The sequence below is a fragment of the Enhydra lutris genome, unplaced genomic scaffold, assembly GCF_002288905.1.
Source record: "Enhydra lutris kenyoni isolate GAN:26980312 unplaced genomic scaffold, ASM228890v2 scaffoldscaffold3, whole genome shotgun sequence".
NCBI lineage: Eukaryota > Metazoa > Chordata > Mammalia > Carnivora > Mustelidae > Enhydra > Enhydra lutris.
The window spans coordinates 61724274-61744196 of record NW_019154087.1 but is presented as its reverse complement, the minus strand read 5'-3'; the positions used below and the strand labels follow the sequence as shown (position 1 = coordinate 61744196).

Here is a 19923-nt window from a genome sequence, read left to right as displayed (position 1 = left end):
CACCCCCACCATGTGCTTTTTTATTCTTCAGATTTTGAAGAGTGTTTTTGATACTTATTTTCTTAGAGCCAAAAAGTTATCAAGACTGTGAGCAAGGCAGCATTCAAGGAAACCATTCCAAAAATAGGTTGACCTTAATGACCAAACTTGGAAAGTATAAAAAATGTCTTAGTAGTTTGATAGTATTTATTTTGTAAGTGGTATATTTGTCTTTCAGACAGAAAAGATTGTCTGGTTTTTTTGTTTTTGTTTTTTTTTTTAATATTGTATTTATTTATTTGACAGACACAGCGAGAGAGGGAACACAAGCAGGGGGAGTGAGAGAGGGAGAAGCAGGCTTCCCACTAAGCCGGGATCCTGATGCGGGGCTCGATCCCAGAATCCTGGGATCATGACCTGAGCCGAAGGCAGACGCTTAACGACTGAGCCACCCAGGTGCCCCAAGATTGTCTGGTTTTAATGTAAATATGAATAAAAGGATCATTAATATTTAAAACTAGAAACTACTGATTTAGTATATTAAAAAATAAACTGGAAAGGTAAAGATCATTTATTCCATGAAATGAACAGACTCAGAGATTTGGTTTAAAAATAGGAATTAAATAAATCTGAGTGTAATGATTTTTCTTTTCAATTCCAAATTTAGATGAAAAGGATTTTGTCCTGTGACAAGAGGTTTTAAGTGACATTAGGAAATAAAAAGGAATGAAACAGTTAATTTCTTTTGTACTCTTAGGAAATTATAAGTTGAGAGTATATATGCTTTAGTGTTTAAACTTCAGCAGATTCTGAAATAATGATTTTTAAAAGGCATTTCTTTAAATCTTTTAGAAAACATAGGAGCTAAAATAAATTCTAAGTCTCCAGTAAACTGCTTGTAGTTATTTACATTTACTATACATTACAGTTAATATTGTTTCTTAAAGCCTAGCCTAACTATATTACTAGTTAGTGACTAAATGACACATTTTTGTGTCCCAGTTTTTTCATCTGTAGAACAGTAGTGATAGTACCACTTAGCATTATTATCAAGATGAAACAGAGACTGTATAAGCAGTTCTTTTTTTATATAGATTTTCATTTACCACATTTTAATTAAATGATGCCAGTCTCCCAACAACACAGCTCAGATTTAAGTCTCCTGGTATATTAACTATAATTAGATAAAGGACACTCTGCATTGCTAGCACTAGAGTCCATAAATCATTATGTGAATAACAGAGGTGAATCATGATTATCGACTAATCATGTCACTTCTTTCAAAGTCTTGGTGATTGGTCGCTGCGTATCTGTTACTCGGTTCATACAAACAGCAAACCATGTGGTAGTCTTACCTTCTTGTCTCATCATAAATCCATGTGACATTTTCCAGATGTGGATGATCAGAAGGGAATGGGTGAATAAAGATGGAAGTGCATCAAAGAAATGAAAAATGATAACACTGAAAAAAGTGAAAATCAGTCAAATCTAGATGGAGTTTTGGAAGAAATAGCTGACTGTAGGGATGTTGATTGACACTGCCATTGCTGGAGAGACTCTAGATTTGATCCTGAAGAACTTAGTGAATACTCACTGATTAACATAAACAAGGAAGGAGCTTTAACATTGTGACGAATTTTTGAAGGCTGTGGAATAATCAGTATTTTCCATAAATCACTTTGCACAGTTTCAGCTTGCTGGATCATTTTTACAGTCCTACACTGTAATGCAAAGTGAGGACTCCCTGTACATTAAAGTACTTAGAACAATTCCTAGCACATTGTAAGTGTTCAAGAAATGTTTTTCACTGTAATTATTAGCAATAACATTAATTGGTTGTAATGATGATTGTAGTAAGGGAGAGGGATGCCTAACATTAATTGTGGGGTGCTTTATCTATATTAATTATCTCACCTGATTTTCACAGGTTTCATAGAACTCTGAGGTAACTTTTAGACTCTTTTTACAGCTGAGCAAACAGGGACTAAGAAAGTTTTTAAGTACTTGTCTAGGATTCACATAGCCACTAACTAGGAAAGCTGGTATTCCAATAAAGTCTGTCTGAATTATCTTTCCAGATTTTTCATGTTTCTAGCAATGGTTGGTTCTTGATGAGACTATGACAGTCTTTAAAAAGTGATTTAAGAGTCTTTGCTATTGATAAACATCTTTAAAATATGCCATAATAAATTCAAAAGATAATTGCATAGGGAATTCTAATTAGGATGAAGAAAGCAATAATAAATGTTTGCAGCTGACTTGTATTTATTATTGTGTTTTTGTGCTATTATTTTATGGGTTTTTTTGTTTGTCCCCATAATGATTAGCGATAAGACTTTTAAAATTAAGAAAAAAATTGTTGGGGCACCTGGGTGGCTCAGTGGGTTAAAGCCTCCGCCTTCGGCTCAGGTCATGGTCCTAGTGTCCTGGGATCGAGCCCCACATCGGGCTCTGTGCTCTGCAGGGAGCCTGCTTCCACCTCTCTCTATCTGTCTGCTTCTCTGCCTACTTGTGATCTCTGTCTGTCAAATAAATAAATAAAATCTTTAAAAAAAAAAGAAAAATTGTTATAGCTTTGCTTAGATAATATATTGGAATAGATACCCTTTTTAAGGCCAATTCAAAGAGATGTCCTTGGTAAAGTTAATGTTAATTGGTTTTCTATTTTGGGGTATACCTGTCACCTGCATTGGTTTATAGCAGTTTCTTTTGGTTTTGCTAATGAAAAACTCTGGATGCTGAGTATGCATAATTTTTAACCACTATTTCTTAATGTTTTTATTAAATATTAGATATAAAAGAGTATTGACACAAAATGTATAAGATACAGAGAATAACAATAGAAATGAAAGGCATCAAGATTGGGAAGGAAGAGATCAAACTATTTCTGTTTACAAACAATGTGGTCTTGTATATAGAAACTCCTAAGGAATACACACACATATACTCACACACAAATTATTAGAACCAGTAAGTTCAGCAAAGTTGTGAGATACAAGAGCATTATTGCAAAACCCAATTTATTTTTAAGGAATAAATAATGCAAAAACAAAATTAAGAAAAAAATTTCAGTACTCAGGAATATGTGCAAGACTTGTATACTGAAAGCTGTAGAACACTGTTGAAAAAAGCTAAAGATCTAAGTTAAGTGGAAAGACATCTCATGTTTATGGATCAGAAGACTTAACTCATTAAAGTGCCAGTGCTCACCAAATTGATCGTATTCAACATAATTTCTATCAAATCCTATTTTTTTGTAGAAATTGACAAACTGGTCATATGTAAAATCAAGAGATCCAGAAAAAGTCTTGAAAAAGATAAAGTCTTAGGGCCCACTGATTTTAGAACTTAGTACAAAGCTACATTAATCAAACAGTATGGTACTCACATAAGGAAGATACAGGCCAGTGGAGCAGAATTGAGAGTTCAGAAATAGACCCTTACATTTGTGTTCAGTTGAATTTCACCAAGGGTGGCAAAAGTTTTCAATGAGGAAAGGATAGTCTTTAAGAAATGGTGCTGGGACAACTGGATATCCGTATGCAAATAATGAAGTTGAATGCAGACCTCACGCCATACTCAAAAATTAACTGAACGGGCGTCTCGCTGGCTTGGTCAGTGGATCATGCAACTCTTAATCTTAGGATTGTGAGTTTGAACCCCACGTTGGGTGAAGTTGGGTGAAGAGATAACTTAAAAATAAACTCTTAAAAAATTTTAAGATGAATCAAAGATTTAAATATAAGAACTACAGCTATAAAATTCTTAGAATAAAAATAGATGTAAATCTTTATGACTTTGGATTAAGCACTTGAGTTTCTTAGATACAACACCAAAAACATAAGCAACAAAAGAAAAAATAGATAAATTGGACTTAATCAAAATTTAAAACTTTTGTGCTTCAAAGAACACCATGAAGAAAATTAAAAGGCAACTAACAGAATGGGAAAAAAATATTTGCAGATCATACATTTGATAAGGGAATTGTGTCTTAAAGCTCACATGGCTCACTCCCAAACACTGCTTCCAGGAATCTCTTCACCCAAAGTAGCATTTGTTGCCCTTCATTCTGTATCTCTTTTACCCTGCCTTAAAAAAAACAAACTTAACTTACTACTTGTTACTTAAAGCACTTCTTATTGACATACATTTATTTGTTTATCAGGCTCCTTCCCCTTCCTTCCCCCATGTGAGTCTAATTTGGGCAGAGACTGTTTCTACACTGCTCTATCTCTAGCTAGAGCAGGGGCTGTTATTGGTGTTCATTAAATGTTGGGACAATGAATACATTTTTTAAAATAAATAAATAAATAAATCCTTTATGTTCCAGAGCTCAAGCAGTACTTTTTCTTTTCCTATTTGGCCCTCATAGATTAGTCCCTCTTCTGAATTCCTCTGATACCTCTTGTCTTTACTTTGGCAACAAGTTTAACTTTTATATTAATATTTGTGTATCTTGTCTCTCTGATGAGGCAAGGACTGTACCTTAACCTTTTTCTTTGCCTAGAAGGTCTAGCATACAGCTGGAGTCAGCAAATACTCATTAAATTTAAAAATAAACCTATTGCTGTAGCAGCTTCTTAATCTATATGGTTTTGAATCACAAGTCCTTTCAACAAATTCATTTATTCATTCAACAAATATTTAGTGAATATCTGTATCTCAGGCACTATTTCAGGTGCTAAACATATAGCAGTAAACAAAATAAGCAACATCCCTGCTTTCATGAAGCTTACAGTATATGGAGAGAAGAGATAAAAATAAATACAACTACTGAGTGACGCCTACTATGGGAGTGTAAAACTTCCCATAGTGAGCAGAATAGGGAGTTCCAGTGTAAGGTTGTGACAGTTGCTATTTTATTTTATTTTATTTACTATTCTTTTTTTTTTTTTTAAAGATTTATTTATTTTAGAGGGGAGAGCAGATGGAGAGAATTTCAAGCAGACTCTCTGCTGAGCGTGGAACCCAACACAGGGCCAAGCCCATGACCCTGCAACCATGACCTGAGCCGAAATCAAGAGTTGGCCGCTTAACCAACTGAGCCACCCAGGTTCCCTGAGAGCTATTTTATATGTTGTTGGGGGAAAGCTTCTCTCACTAGAGAAGCAAGCCCTGTAGATGTCTGGTAAGAAAGCATTCAGGGTGAGGGGGTGTGGAAGAGGAAGTACAAGGCTCTGAAACAAAGATAGGTTTATTGTTTTTGATGTAACTGTGCGGCAGCTAAGGCTGATTCTGGTAGGAGATGAAGTCAAATCATGTAATGCCTAGAGAGCATTTAACAGTCTGGGTTTTCTTCAAATGAGACGCGAGGCTATTGGAGAGTTTTTGCATGTGGGGTAATTTTGGTTGATGTATGGATTTAGTGGTGTGTGTCTTGGATAGAAGCAGGGAGACCAATTAAAAGGCCGTTGAAGTAATCCAGTTGAAATATGATGCTTGCTTAGACGAGAGTGGTAGCAGTGGAAGTGGTAAGAATTTGTTTGATCCTGGATTTATTTTGGGAGTAGATCTGATAGTATTTGCTAATGGTTTAGATGTGGACTTAAGAGAGAATCAAAGATTTGGGCTAAGATTTTGGTAGTAGAGATGCTGTTAACTGAAAGGAGTGAAAATGTAGGTGATATTATTTTGTTTTGTCTGTTGGGGGTTGGGGATTTACTGTGGAATCAGTCAGTTTGGACACATTAAGTTTGAGATGCATATTTAATATCCAAGTCGAAATAGCAAGTATGTAATCGGATATATTGGAGTTAAAGAGAGGGCCAGGTAAGACACCTAAATTTGGAAGTTGTCAAGGTATAGATGGTCTTTAAAGCCAGAAGAATCAATTCGATCACCCAAGAAGTGGCTATAGGAGAAAAAGTCCTCTGACTGAACCCTGGGGCACTTCAGAATTTGGAGGTTGGGGAGATGAGGAGGAATCAGCAAAGGAGACAGTGGAACATAACAGATACTGTAAAAGGAAAGTCAGGAATGTCTGAAGTTAGCTGGGGGGTTGAAAGTACAACATGGAGAGAACAGTTAATTACCTATGTCAAATACTGTTTGATAAGTGATAAATTTGGTAAGTCAAACGCTGTTTGATGAGAATTGACTTCATTAGTTACTAAATCAGGGCCTATCATACCAATCAAATAATTGCCTAGGCAAAATGAGTTTCTCAAGAAAAACCCTTCCCAGCACTTGCCAGTTATGTATCTGCTAAATTTAGACTTTGCTAGGGAGTCTGGGTGGCTGAGTCAGTTAAGTGTCCAACTCTTGTTTTCAGCTCAGGTCATGATCTCACCGTGGTGAGATTGAATCCTCTGTCCAGCTCCACACAGAGTCTGCTTGAGATTCTCTCTCTCTCTCTCCCTCTCCTCCCTTTCTCTTTTTCTCTCTCAAATAAATAAATAATAAATAAAATCTTTTTAAAAATTTAGACTCTGCCAATTAGAAAATTTAAAATGTTAGTCCTGAGTTTTCATATTATAACTGTACATTATGTATAGTTCTTAATATTCTTTAATATTACCATATTAAGAAAGGATTTCAAAGACATATTTTTGTTTTAGTGCATCATTTATCAGTATTGTGGGAAACCAGTGGAATCCATTCAGACTCTGATTATGAAAATTAGGTAATTCCTCATATCCAAGCCAGAGGAAAAAAGGACTTTTGGAAGTGTTTCTTAGCATTCTATTTTTTTAACTGTTAAAACAGAATGTGGATATTTATTTTATTATTTATTTTTTATATTTATATCTATTACAGCTAAGTTCCAGTTAGAAGCTAATTTGCATTTGGGTCGACTAATATCAGTGTTTAACATAAATTTAAGTAGCAGAAAATTTCCTTTACCTCACCCTGATTGAAATCCAAGAGCCTTGCTTACCTAACTAACCTTGAAATGAAAGGAAAATTAATACTGCAAGTGAATGATTCATTTATACTGACCATTAGCCAGGCTCATCATGATTGTATTAGACATCAGTTTTTACATAATAGACAGACTTTTTAGTCATCTTAATTCTGTTCTTTAAAATTATTTTTCTGATGTATCAGTAGCTTAAGAATTTGAAAATTGAATTTTGGTATCTGCCTGCTGCTTAGTTCTAGAATAATGGAAGTATTTTGTATCTGACAGCAAATCTTGCTGAGTTTGCTGCTGGTTATACATCATTATAGAATGCCACAACAGCATTCTCTACATAGTAGAGAAAAAATAGTTTAAGATGTGAGTTAAAGGACACCCTTATGCTGACTGCCCTGTGGTGTGAGATTTTTTATGAAGATTTTCTCTTTTATTCAAATGTTGCCAAGGATTTGAAGCGTTCATTACCAGCTGGACTTGGTCTCTCAGAAACCCAAATTACATCTCATGGCTTTGACAGTACCAAAGAGGGGGTTATTGAAGCAGGAGCATTTCAAGGTAAGAGCCCACACATTTTTAAAGATGGCTGGGGTGGTGGATGGGAGAAGTACATCAAAAGCTACCTTTATTAATAAAACATAATAAAGTCCTTTGATTCTGTGATAAAACACTGATTTTATAAGCATAATTTTTTTCTCTTCAATTTAAATAATTTAAGAATCGTTTTAGGAGTCTTCTTTATATAAATAGATCAATGTGCATTATTTCACTGACTATTAAAGAATTGGTTTTAAAATACTAAAGTAAAAACTGAAAAATTACATCAAAAATGCAGATTTAAATTATTTTAGCTTTTAACTACAAAATTTATAACTGTTAAGTCAGTATTATTTTATATAAATACATATTTCCTATTTCAAAGCAAAAGAAAAATAACTTTTATTTTTCCTGTTAGACATTCCATGTAAGAGGCCTCCCAAAACCACCCTCAGATTCAGTAATTTGCTGAGAGTACTCACAGGACTCAGTATATAGTCATATTTATGATGATGATTATTACAGGGAAAGTATAGCAAACACAATTAGCAAGGGCCAAGGATGCCTGAGGCCGTCTGGCAAAACTAGGCATAACTTGCAAGGGTCTTCTCCCATAGTATATTAGAAAGCAGTCATTGATTATGCTTAATTCCCCCAACAGACTGTGACAACATGCCATGAACTATTGTGAACCAGGGAAGCTTGTTGGAGCCTCAGTGCCCAGGGTCGTTATTGGAGATTGCTTGTGTAGGCACCCTCTGCCTAGCATGTACCAACATTCCAGACTCCCCAAAGGAAAACAGGCATTTAGCATAAACCACATTGTTTGTATAAACAGTTTAGGAGGATTGAACCAGTCTTACCACTATAGGAATGGAGGGAATCTTCCCAAAATTTAAGTTTCCAGATGCCAACCAAGGGTCAATTGTGTAAGACGGTCTCTTTAAAAATAAACAGACCTGCTAAGTTAACTCTTTTCTGCACACATTTCATATATAGTTCTATCTTTAATGTAAGGAAAAGTTGTGTCCTTTTTAATACTCTTGCATATAATAACCTTTTTCAAGTGTTTTTTCATTTTCATGTGAGTGGAAGTAAAACCATGTAAACATTTGGATATAAAAAATGAATTGTTTTCTTTCTTTAGCTATAGTTAAAATAGTAGTTATATTTGATGTTCGATGAAGTATATTAACACTTCATTATAATTTCATAAAATAAAAAAAAAATCTCTGTGCCTTTGCAATCCTTAGCCCTCTTGTAGATAATAGTAGTCTTTATTTTTATTGTACTAATAGTCAATACTTGATTCAGAACAACTTATATTTTGAAATATATTTTTTCCTAAATTGGCCCTACAAGTAAGCGTTTAAGATAATCCAGGATAACAACCTCTGCTTTAGGCTGTAAAATGAATGGGCTATCTAGTGACATCATTTTTTCCCCCTTTTCATTCTTAGGTTCAGAAAAATAAAACCACAGAAAGGTAGCTTACATGTCAATATCTCACTAATCATTTTGTAGCAGTCTGGATAGCATATCTTCTCTTGGGGGTAACTTTGATTTTGAAAGTGCCTTAAATTATGAGTGCTTAAAGGATAAAAGGCATGCATAATATGACACCATTTTTGGATCAGTCACCAATTTCCAAATTTAAATGTCAATAGAGAATGTAAAAAATGCTTTTACTATTAAGATATGTTAAGTATTCTCAATGATTATTTAACTGACATTTGGTTTAATCTTTTTCCCCTTAAGTAGAGTAGTAGTATACAATGATTGAAATCAACTGACCATTTAAACTGTTTTGTATAAGCATGGAAATGCTGATCAGTTTCACTTGCTTACTGATATAGCCTAGTCCTTCAAAGTGGAATAAAAAATATGTTTCATGAGCAATTTATGTCTCTTTGAATTGGCTTTATATAATTTTTTAACATAAGCTGTTGATCAGTATATTAAAAAGAATCATTCTGCCTTATGCAGATTAATTATTTATTAGAAAGGTATAGTTTTTGTTTTTGTTTTTCAGAAAGTTGTACTTGTTTTAAGTGTCTTTGTTTTAAAGCATTTGCAGATAAATTGGAATGAACATGAGAAAAAGCATATGATTAAAATTTTGAAGTTGGTCTTATGAAAAAAAAGTTAAAGGAGTTGGGGCTGTTTTAGGTCTCTGGAAAAATGACTGAATAATAACTTAATAATGATTTTATTACTTAAACAGTTGCTTCAAAAAATACTAACCATTTACTTTTCCATCTCTAGAACATATTTAGGAGAACTTATACTTAAGTTTGGCCTGCCAGCAACAAGTATCGAAATCTACTAATTCCATATACTGGAATCTACTACTTCCATATAGTGGAAATTATGAATAAATCAAAGCTCGTTAGAGTGAAGTATACTTGATATCTGAGTTTTATTTTAGTGGGATATTGATCATTACCTGCGTATATTCATATTCCTAAATTATTAAGGTGAAATGGAGCTAATTCCTCAAATTTAGTCAATAAGCAAGATTTTAGATTTTTAAGAATTATTTTTTATTGAATATTAGTGAATGATTTTAGTAACTAATTAAGCCTACATTAGTGGTTTAAAGGGATAAAGACACAGATAAAGGGTAATTACCATGAAAGGAAAAGGAAAATGCTGAAGTACCGAGTTACCAGGGCACCATGTCTTTTGCTGTTTTTAGTTTGGAAGATTCTGTATCATTTGTTACATATATTGTACACATCTCCTTCTGTGTCATGGGATTACTCCTTATGTAGGATTAATAAACAGTAATAACTAGAACAACAGAACTTTGTTCCTGGGATCATCAAAAAGTAGAATTATAGTATTTTTTTTTTAACATTTACCTATGTGACAGAAACCCTTGTGCCTTGGATAGTAGTGATAATCTTTGTTTAAAATGGTGATTAGATTGGATAACCTATTAAAATGCCTTCTAACGCAATAAGTAACTATTTTCTGTGTTGAATTTAATAATGGAGATTTTAGGGTGTGAATTCAGAGCATCTGAGTCTCTGATAAGCTATTTTAACCCCTCTGGGTTTTATTTCTCTTATAGTTTAAGTCAGACTTAGTTGATTTCTGTCATCCCTTCTAGTTTTAAATTCAACAGATTTAAAGAGATAAATATCTCTTACTTTGAAAGGTAGTGCCAGTCTATTTAGGTCTATTGTATGTTTGGATTTTAATGTTAGGTCTAGTTCAAGTTAAGGTTTTCATATTACTAAAACTGATGACTATTTCTCCATCAGAACTGAGTATATCTGGGATATAACCAATTATTACGAATTCTAAATAAAGATATTTGATCTTGATTTCTATACTACTAGAACATTTAAATTATGAATTTGATTGATTATATGATTTCTAGGGAACTGGGAGAGAGTGTAGTTGAAATAAAAGTATCTTACAGACTTGAAAATATTCTCAGCTAAATGTGGAAGGATATTAAGTTTTTCAACTTTTAATTATCACTCCCTTAAAGATGTACAGACTTCAGAATTTAAAATAAAGAAAGCAGTTGAAGTTATATGGCTTTCTTTGGTTTAATGCCAGACATTAGAACAATGTTGGATAGTCAGTGTTCTCACTTTGTAGATAACTAAGCCTCGGGGATGTTAATTAATTTGCTAGGATATTCCTGATACTATGTGGCACATAGAGCCAGAATTTCAAATGCAGAGTTAAGAATTTAAAATTCAATTGTGTTTCATTCAAAAATTGTTTTTTCCTATGATTCTCAAACTTAGTTGAGTTTTAGAATAATCTTAAGTGGCCTTTTTAAAACCACAAATGCCTAATGTACTGCATGGTGTCTATAGTTAATAAATACTGTATTGTATACTTGAAATTTGCTAATAGAATAGATCTCAAGTATCCACGGAAAAATAACCAAAAGAAGTGATGGATATATTAGTTTGTATACATACATGAACACATCCCACTGTGCACCTGAAATGTATACAGATTTTTTTGTTTAATAAATAAAAACAGTTGAATAAAAAAGGTAAAACTGTAAAAAATATAAACAAAAACCTACAGATACCCCTGGATGATCAGTAGATCTTATGCAGCGTCCCAGCTATGTTTTAAAAGCTTCATTCATACGATTAAGTAGAATATGCTGTTGCACTCTACATCATCAATTCTCAAACTTCAGAATACATACAAATCACCTAAGCATCTTGTGAAAATGCAGATTCTAATTCAATAGGTCTAGGACCAGACCTGAGTTTTTGCATTTTTAATGAGCTCTCAGGAAATTCCTGTTATAGGTCCCCTGCATCCACATTAGGAGTAGCAGTGATCTACACTTTGTGCTGTTGCCTTTATGATGAGAAGTTTTGGACTCCTCAATTCCTGTGAACATTGTGACTAGTTCACAATTTGTGAATTCTAAGTTTGATGCATTATTACATACCTTTGTTTATCTACTTAAAGAGCTTTCCTTTGAATGTAGGAGTAGCAGGTTATAAAATATTTACTTAAACTTTAAATCGTTCAGCTATGGAACTTTAATCACATTCTGTTAATCCATTTGGAAATAACAGAGTCCAGGTAAAGTCATGTTTAGACGTGACCTTGCCAAGTTTCTTCTTATAGTTACACATGTATTGTTTGGTTTCAACAGTTCCGTGAAAAGTTTATGCAAGAATTCTGCCTGGTCGCATCCATTTATTTTTAGTTCCTTCCTGCAAGAAAGCAAATATATTAATTCCAGTTTTTAACCCAATTTTTTAAATATTTTTAAGGGCAGTGTCAGTAAACCGAGATTCAAAATGTGTGGTATGTAGAGAAGAAAGAGGATTTTCACAGTTAAATGTCTACCCTTTCCAGGTTCCCCGGCACCACCACTGCCATCTGTTATGTCTCCTAGCAGGGTTGCAGCTAGTCGGCCAGCTCAACAAGGAAGTGATTTAATTGTTCCTGCAGGTATTCACTGCACTCATTGGATAAAACCCTCTTGCTACTTCTGAAACTAAACTAATTCACTCAGTTTCGTAATCCCTTGCTTTATATTCATAGGTGTGTGTAATTCTGCCTTTTCTTGGTGGCTGCTGCTTTCTTTTTTTAACAATAACGGAAATAATCTTTCTAGGCATACCTCTTTTTCTGGCTTTTCAGTGTTATTAGCTATGTATCTTAAACATGATGTTTAATTCACTTTGAGATTTAAAAACATTGTAAAATTGGATTCATTTTACATCACGCTTTCTCAACTCTGGAAAAATGTAGAGTAACTTATTTGATCCTCTCAGCTTTGCATCTCTGTTCTCTTGTTTTCAGTTAAACAAAAAAGGAGCCTTCAACAGTTGGCTTGTTCATTATTTGGAATGGGTCAAGTGGAAAATGTTGTATCTTCCTATTTTCAACTACAGTTTACAGATAGCTTGCAGATTGCAACAAAATTATATATAATTTACCAATTAGGCCCAGTGAAAAGTACCTGGGGAAAATGTATTTCTTTGCATTGAATTTGCTCTATGCTTTAATATTGCCGAACTATAAAAATAGGAAAAATTTGAACAACAGATTTCTTTTTCACGTATGAAATGTTAACATTCTGTATTTTGTTTCTATGACAATTTTATAAATCTTAAATGTATTTGATTTTAATATACCATTCTTGATCTTAGGCTTGTGGTAAAGTTGTGGCAAAGGCTGGTCTGACTGTAGGAGTAAGTGAGAAGAGAAAATTTTTGCTCTAACTTTAAAAGCCATTTTTTAGGACTTTTTCTCTTCTCCTTATTTCATTGTTGTTTTCAAATTATTATGAAGTTTTTGCTCTAAGTCGTTAGTATCATAAGCATTTAACTATTTTCTTCTATGAAAAATATTTTCCTATAGAAACAATATAGGTATAAAGTTGCTTTTATGTCATAATTTCTTAATTATTGGAACAATACGTTGTCAGGGCTTTATACTGCCTTTATTAATTATGGCTTTTTGCAGGAGGGTGGGTGGTCTTGGAAAAAAAAAAACAGGAGGTACAATGTAGGTCTTGTTTTAGCCTAGCCTTTCATACTGGTGGTAAGGTATTTTTAATGACTATTTGAAATTTGAATTATATTTTTAAATCCTCCAAAATTATAGTAACCTCTTTTTGCTCTGTTCTGCATCATATGATGAAAGGAGATCACTGTGAAGAGTACATAACCTTTCCAGATTTTTACTGACACAGTTTTTTTTAGGGTCATTAGGTTGTAAGATTAATTGTGGAAATTTTGTTTTCTAGAAGTAAAGAGCTTATCTAGAAGAGAAGGCTGGTTGTAGCATTTTTTTTTTTAAGATGATAGACAAACCACAAAGCATTTGTGTTTAATTGGCAGAAATATTTTTAAGTGTTTGAAAATTGTCCTCAATTATTCCAGAAAGTTCTACTCCTTCACTTTGTGGAAACCTTTTTAAGTGCATAAGTAGTTTAATTTGAATAGCATCAATGGTTTGGGTTTTTTTCCCTACTCCTCTTTATCTAGTTTGTGTTTTGTCTTCTGTTATGATCATGCAGGTGGCCAGAGAACACAAACCAAAAGTGGACCAGTTATTCTAGCAGATGAAATAAAAAATCCTGCAATGGAAAAGTTAGAGCTTGTTAGAAAATGGAGTCTAAACACCTATAAGGTTTGTATTTTTTTAATGTTTCTGCCCTGACTAGCTCTAAGAATTTTCATTCTTATGCAAATTGTATGTTATGCAAATTATTTGCAATTATATGAAAATATAGGAGAGAATAATGCCATCTAACTATAAAAATACAATTACAAAGTGAAGTATTTTGTTTTATTGATCTTTGAATAAATGTAGTTTCAAAAGTCAGTAACAAAAGTGTAAAAAAGCTACAGAAATGCTTATTAATTCATAGAACATAATTGAAAAAGTAATATATTACCTTGGAATATGTTTACCTGTAGAACTGCTATAGACTTGTCTATCCCTACCTCCTCTTCTTGATACCTTATAGCAATTGAATGTCAGAGTTATAGTCATTTTTCAGAGTTGGAATTCTCTGATCTTATTGTAATAATTAAGCATTAACTGTACAGACAGCACCACATTGCAAAGAGAAACTTCAACAATGTATTGATGTTGTTAGTTGCATTGCTTCAGAGTAACTGGTAACTATTCTTTTGTATGGCCTCTGTAAAACAAATAAGCAAATTATTTAAGCCATAGTATTTTTGATGTATTACAAATAGCTCAAGCCACAGAGCCACTTAGGACCTTTGAATCCTAACAGGGACAAAACAGAATTTAAATAACAGTTAGGGGCGCCTCGGTGGCTCAGTCAGTTAAGTGTCCATCTCTTGATTTCAGCTCAGGTCATGATCTTGGGGTGGTGAGATAGAGTCTCACGTCAGGCTCTGAGCTCTATGCACAGTCTGCTTGAGATTCTCTCTCTCCTTCTCCCTCTGCCCCTCCCCCGGTCACAATCATCCTCTCTCTCTCTCAGATAAATAAATAATCTTTGAAAAAAATAGTTTAAAGAACAGTGAAGTGGGTGAAAACCCTAGCTACTCAAGTTAGGGCATTGGCCATAACAGTCTACATTGGTGAACTGTTTGTGGATTAGTGGTTTATAACGCAGCAATGGTCTATATTTTTATACAGAGCACATGTCTGTGTCTTCTCAAGAGTAATACAGAAGTAAATTTATTCTTTCAGTTAATACTTTCAGAATATCTGAAATCATCAACAAAAGTACAGGTTTTTCTTAAATGATAAAAGTGCCCTGAAACATGCTCATGAATCTTACCCAAAATTATTTTCTAATGCCACTGTAGGCCTGAGAAATGCCAATGGTAGTCGTCAAAAAATGGTGCCAGTGTAGACTGTTCTCATTCAGGATGTTGTATTTAATTATTGCTCCTTTTGTTATCAAGGATCTGGATTCTTTCATTCCATGTATTGTCTCTCCCTTTGTATTCCCTCATATCACAGCAGTTCACCCATATATCCAGATTTCTACTTCATCTTCTCATTGATGCCACGTATCTATTATCATTAAGTGGACTCTGGCTCCTTAATATTTTATTTTATCCCTTTTTCTCCATCCTCTTTCACAGCCATTGTCTATGTCTTTGTTACTCTCACATTACTGAAAGAGCTTCCTGACAAAATCTCTTAGACTTCATATTCTGCACTGCCTAACATGGTTCACCCTTGCTTGAAATTGTTCATTTGATCTCTGTTGTCTTAGAATGGCATGGATCTGACCCATCTACCTTCCCAACATTTTCCCCTATTGCGCCTCTTTCCCACCAGTGATCCATACCAAATTATCCAGAGATATCCTAAACAAACTATGGTATCTCGTACATCTATAACTTTGTTCGTGTGACTATATTTGCCTACTATTTGGAATTTCTTTTTGCTCCCTTTCATTTCACATATTTGTCTTTCATACCAAACTGAGCTTCATTCATTTATTTATTAAATGTATTTATTCAACCATTCCTTTGTTCATTTACTCATGAAATTTGCTTCTAACTAGTAACATTCTGTGATCACACATTGAAATCTAAAGAATGCAGTCCTTTGCTGTCTCAGTTGATAGAGCATATGACTCTTAATCTTGGGATTGTGAGTTCGAGCCCCACGTTGGCTGTAGATACTACTTTTTAAAAAAATTAATTAGTGGGGTGCCTGGGTGGCTCAGTCATTAAGTGTCTGCCTTCAGCTCAGGTTATGATCTCAGGGTCCTGGGATCGAGTCCTGCATCCGGCTCCCTGCTCTGCAGGAGGCCTGCTTCTCTCCCTCCTACTCCCCCTGTCTGATCTCCTCTCTGGATGTCTCTTTATCTCTGTCAAATAAATAAATAAAAATCTTAAAAATAGATAAATAAAAATAAATAATTAATTAGGGACTCCTGGGTGGCTCAGTCAAGTTAAGTGTCTGCTTCAGCTCAGGTCAGGCTTGAAGGATTGAGCCCCATGTCAGACTCCCTGCTCAGTGGGGAGTCTGCTTCTCCCTTTCTCTCTACCTCTTCCCCCTCTCATTTTTTCTCTCTCTCATATAAATAAAATCTTTTTAAAAAATAATTAATTAATTAATAAAAATAACTACCACCTTAAAAAAAATACAGTCTTATTTCTGAACCAAGTCTTACTATTACAAATTACAGAATTTAAGATTTTGTTCATTTGAGCCTTCCTCTTGTGTCCCTTAGTTCATGTTTCCCTTGTTCCCTCCTTTTTTCCTATATACTTATTATCTGCTCCCTGTTTTTTGGCTACTTCTACAGTAATCTGAGTTGAATCATTTTTTTCTTAAGATTTTATTTATTTATTTGGCAGACAGAGATCATAAGTGGACAGAGAGGCAGGCGGAGACAGAGAGAGGGGGAAGCGGGCTTCCTGCCAGGAGAGAGCCTGATGCAGCGCTCAATCCCCCAGGATCCTGGGATCATGACCCAAGCTGGAGGCAGAGGTTTTAACCAACTGAGCCACCCAGGTGCCACTTAAAAATTTTTTTGAGAAGAGTAGAGTAGGGGCATCTGGCTGGCTCCATCAGTGGATCATGCAACTCTTGATCTCTGGGTTGTAAGTTTGAGCCCCACGTTGGGCATAGAGATTAATTTAAAAAATAGATTTATATGGGGCTCCTGGGTGGCTCAGTGGGTTAAAGCCTCTGCCTTCAGCTCAGGTCATGATCCCAGGGTCCTGGGATCGAGCCCCATATCGGGCTCTCTGCTCGGCAGGGAGCCTGCTTCCTCCTCTCTCTCTCTGCCTGCCTCTCTGCCTACTTGTGATCTCTGTCTGTCAAATAAATAAATAAAAATCTTCAAAAAAATAATAAAAAAATTTAAAAAAAATAGATTTATATGTATTGACAAGAAAAAAAATCTCAAGGTATTTGGTCATAGGAAAATGACCTATGGGATGTATGTATAGCATACCACAGTCTCATTTTTACTTGAAAAATATATATGTGAGTGTAGAGGTTTAAGGAAGAGTGTAGACTATCCATCAAACTGTTAATAGTAGTTTTGTTTTATTTAGTGGGATTAAAGGAAGGAAGAGGAAATTCTCCTTTTATTTCATTCTTATTTTAATTTTTGGAATAGATATCAGTTCTGTAACCAAAACTATGAAAGACAAGATAAAAGAGCAAATTTGCAAATTTAAAAAATTGCAATATTTTTCACTTCTTTAGAATATTTTTGTTAACTTTAAATGGTGATGAGTATATTAATGCCCTATATGATTACTCTAAAAATATATTGTTGAGTAGTGAAGTTGCTTATAATTTTTTATTGCTGACAAAAATTTCCTGTATCATTTCTGGGGCAAGACAGAATAACATAATTTAGTACTATTCTTTCTGGATAGAAGTAAAAGAATTCAGGAGTCTCTTACCTCTACCTCTTTCTCTTCTTTCCTCCTTCCCTCCCTCTATCTCTTCCTTTCTTCCCTTTTCTCTCTCCCCACCCTTCCTACCTCCTCCTCTTGCCTCTTTCTCCTTCCTTTCTTCCTTTCATTCCTCCTACTCACACACATACACACAGCTATTTAAGAGGAAGATAGAAGGAAAAAAAGCATTTGAAAACAACAGGAGAGTAGAATTTTGATATGTTTATTATTCCTATATTAACATCCCACTTGTGTTCTTAAATCAATGCTAAGTATTTCAGTTGTTGTAAATAATCTACGCAAGTATAAACCTGAAATATGATTATGTGAGGGAGCTCAACCAATAGATATAAATTAGCTAAGTCTTAAAACGTCCTCTGATTAATAATAGTTATTGGGTATGTCTGGTAAGTTTATTTTGAATCTTGGCGAACTTCTTAGTGGGCAGACAGTTTTCAGTTTTTTAAGAGTAACTTGTTTGAAGCCAAAAATGGTATATGCCAAATGCTGTAGCATTTGTACTTTGGATTGCTATATTATTCCTTTCTCTTTTGTTCTTTTTTTTTTCTTCCTAAACAAAGTGCATCTTTCCACTTTTAGTGCACTCGACAAATTATTTCTGAGAAGCTAGGCCGTGGATCAAGAACTGTGGACCTTGAACTTGAAGCCCAGATTGATATATTAAGAGATAACAAGAAAAAATATGAAAATATTTTAAGACTGGCGCAGACATTGTCAACCCAGCTTTTCCAGATGGTGCATACCCAAAGGCAACTTGGAGATGCGTTTGCTGACCTGAGTTTGAAGTCACTAGAACTCCATGTAAGATTATTTTAAATAACTTTTGGAAAGTGTGGAGGAGAATGGCAATAGTATTCTAGGATATAATTTGTTACATTTCTGATTTGCTTAACTCTTAATAAATTTGGAATTGGTATTCTTTTAAAATATTTCATGTAATTTTTAAGAAGGCCCAAATGTCTAGAGATGTCAGCTAGAGGTTTCAGGGGAAGGGAACTTAGAGGAAAGAAAAGGAAAATACTCAGCCTGCCTTAGTCTAGGAAAAATCATAGCTATGAGTATGTGAGTTTGGGTAAAAAGCAAATTTAGGTACCTATTGGAAATCTCTTATCTATTCTCAAAGTGTCTTTTTTTTTTTTTTTTTAAGATTTTATTTATTTATTTGACAGAGATCACAAGTAGGCGGAGAGGCAGGCAGAGAGAGAGGGGGAAACAGGCTCCCCGCTGAGCGGGGAGCCCGATGCAGGGCTCGATCCCAGGACCTTGAGACCATGACTTGAGCTGAAGGCAGAGGCTTTAACCCACTGAGCCACCCAGGCGCCCCTCAAAGTGTCTTGAGCAAATAGTAACTTGCTTGACTGGATTCATGATCTTTTACTGAAATCATTAATATAAATTGTGAGTTTTTAAAAATTAAGAATTTTAGGGGCACCTGGGTGGCTCAATGGGTTAAGCCTCTGCCTTCGGCTCAGGTCATGATCTCAGGGTCCTGGGATTGAGCCCCACATCGGGCTCTCTGCTCGACAGGGAGCCTGCTTCCCCCCACCTCTCTCTGCCTGCCTCTCTGCCTACTTGTGATTTCTGTCAAATAAATAAATAAAATCTTTTAAAAATTAAAAAATAAAAATTAAGAATTATAGAATAATTATTAATTTTTTTTGCATATATCTCTAAAGTATTCAGCAAAGCATTCCTAAGAATTTCTTATGTTACCTTAAGTGACTTCTTTGATCACTTTTTTTTCCCCCCTACCCTGGAGCCAAAAAGGTTAAATCCCTTGCCTACAGACTTTCTAACTTGTAGAGTTAGATAATTTAGAGCATTAAATTATTTGATAATATCTACAATCTTGGAAAAGAAAGTTTGGCTAGAGATGGCAATCTATCTCATAATAGTGAGGAATACTTAGATTCAATTCTAACTGAGTCACTAAATAGACAAAAAGAATTAATCTAATATTTGGGAAGCTGATTAGTTTAACAGCTGTCCACAATTTCAGTGTAACGAGCTGGGTGCTTTATAGTCATTGTATCATGTAATTTACCTAATAATACTGCAAGAAATATTAACACTATTTTATAGATGAGGAAACTGAAACCAAGAAAGGTTAGGTAGTATTCGTAAGATCACAAAACAAATAAAAGGTAGAGCTGTGGAGCACCT

General features: G+C 34.4%; 1 protein-coding gene across 3 annotated transcripts in view; it reads left to right on the top strand.

The window, feature by feature from the left end:
* Window positions 1-19923, top strand: part of LOC111154349 (ADP ribosylation factor interacting protein 1) — a 106158-nt gene that overhangs the window by 43518 nt on the left and 42717 nt on the right. For 2 of the 3 annotated variants that reach the window (XM_022513914.1, XM_022513908.1), the window contains 4 exons: window positions 7285-7393; window positions 12227-12322; window positions 13899-14011; window positions 18340-18561. In XM_022513914.1, the coding sequence (XP_022369622.1) occupies window positions 12256-12322; window positions 13899-14011; window positions 18340-18561 (402 nt within the window). In that variant the 5' untranslated portion in view covers window positions 7285-7393; window positions 12227-12255. The remainder of the gene's footprint in view (window positions 1-7284; window positions 7394-12226; window positions 12323-13898; window positions 14012-18339; window positions 18562-19923) is intronic. The other variant, XM_022513912.1, reaches the window with a different exon arrangement.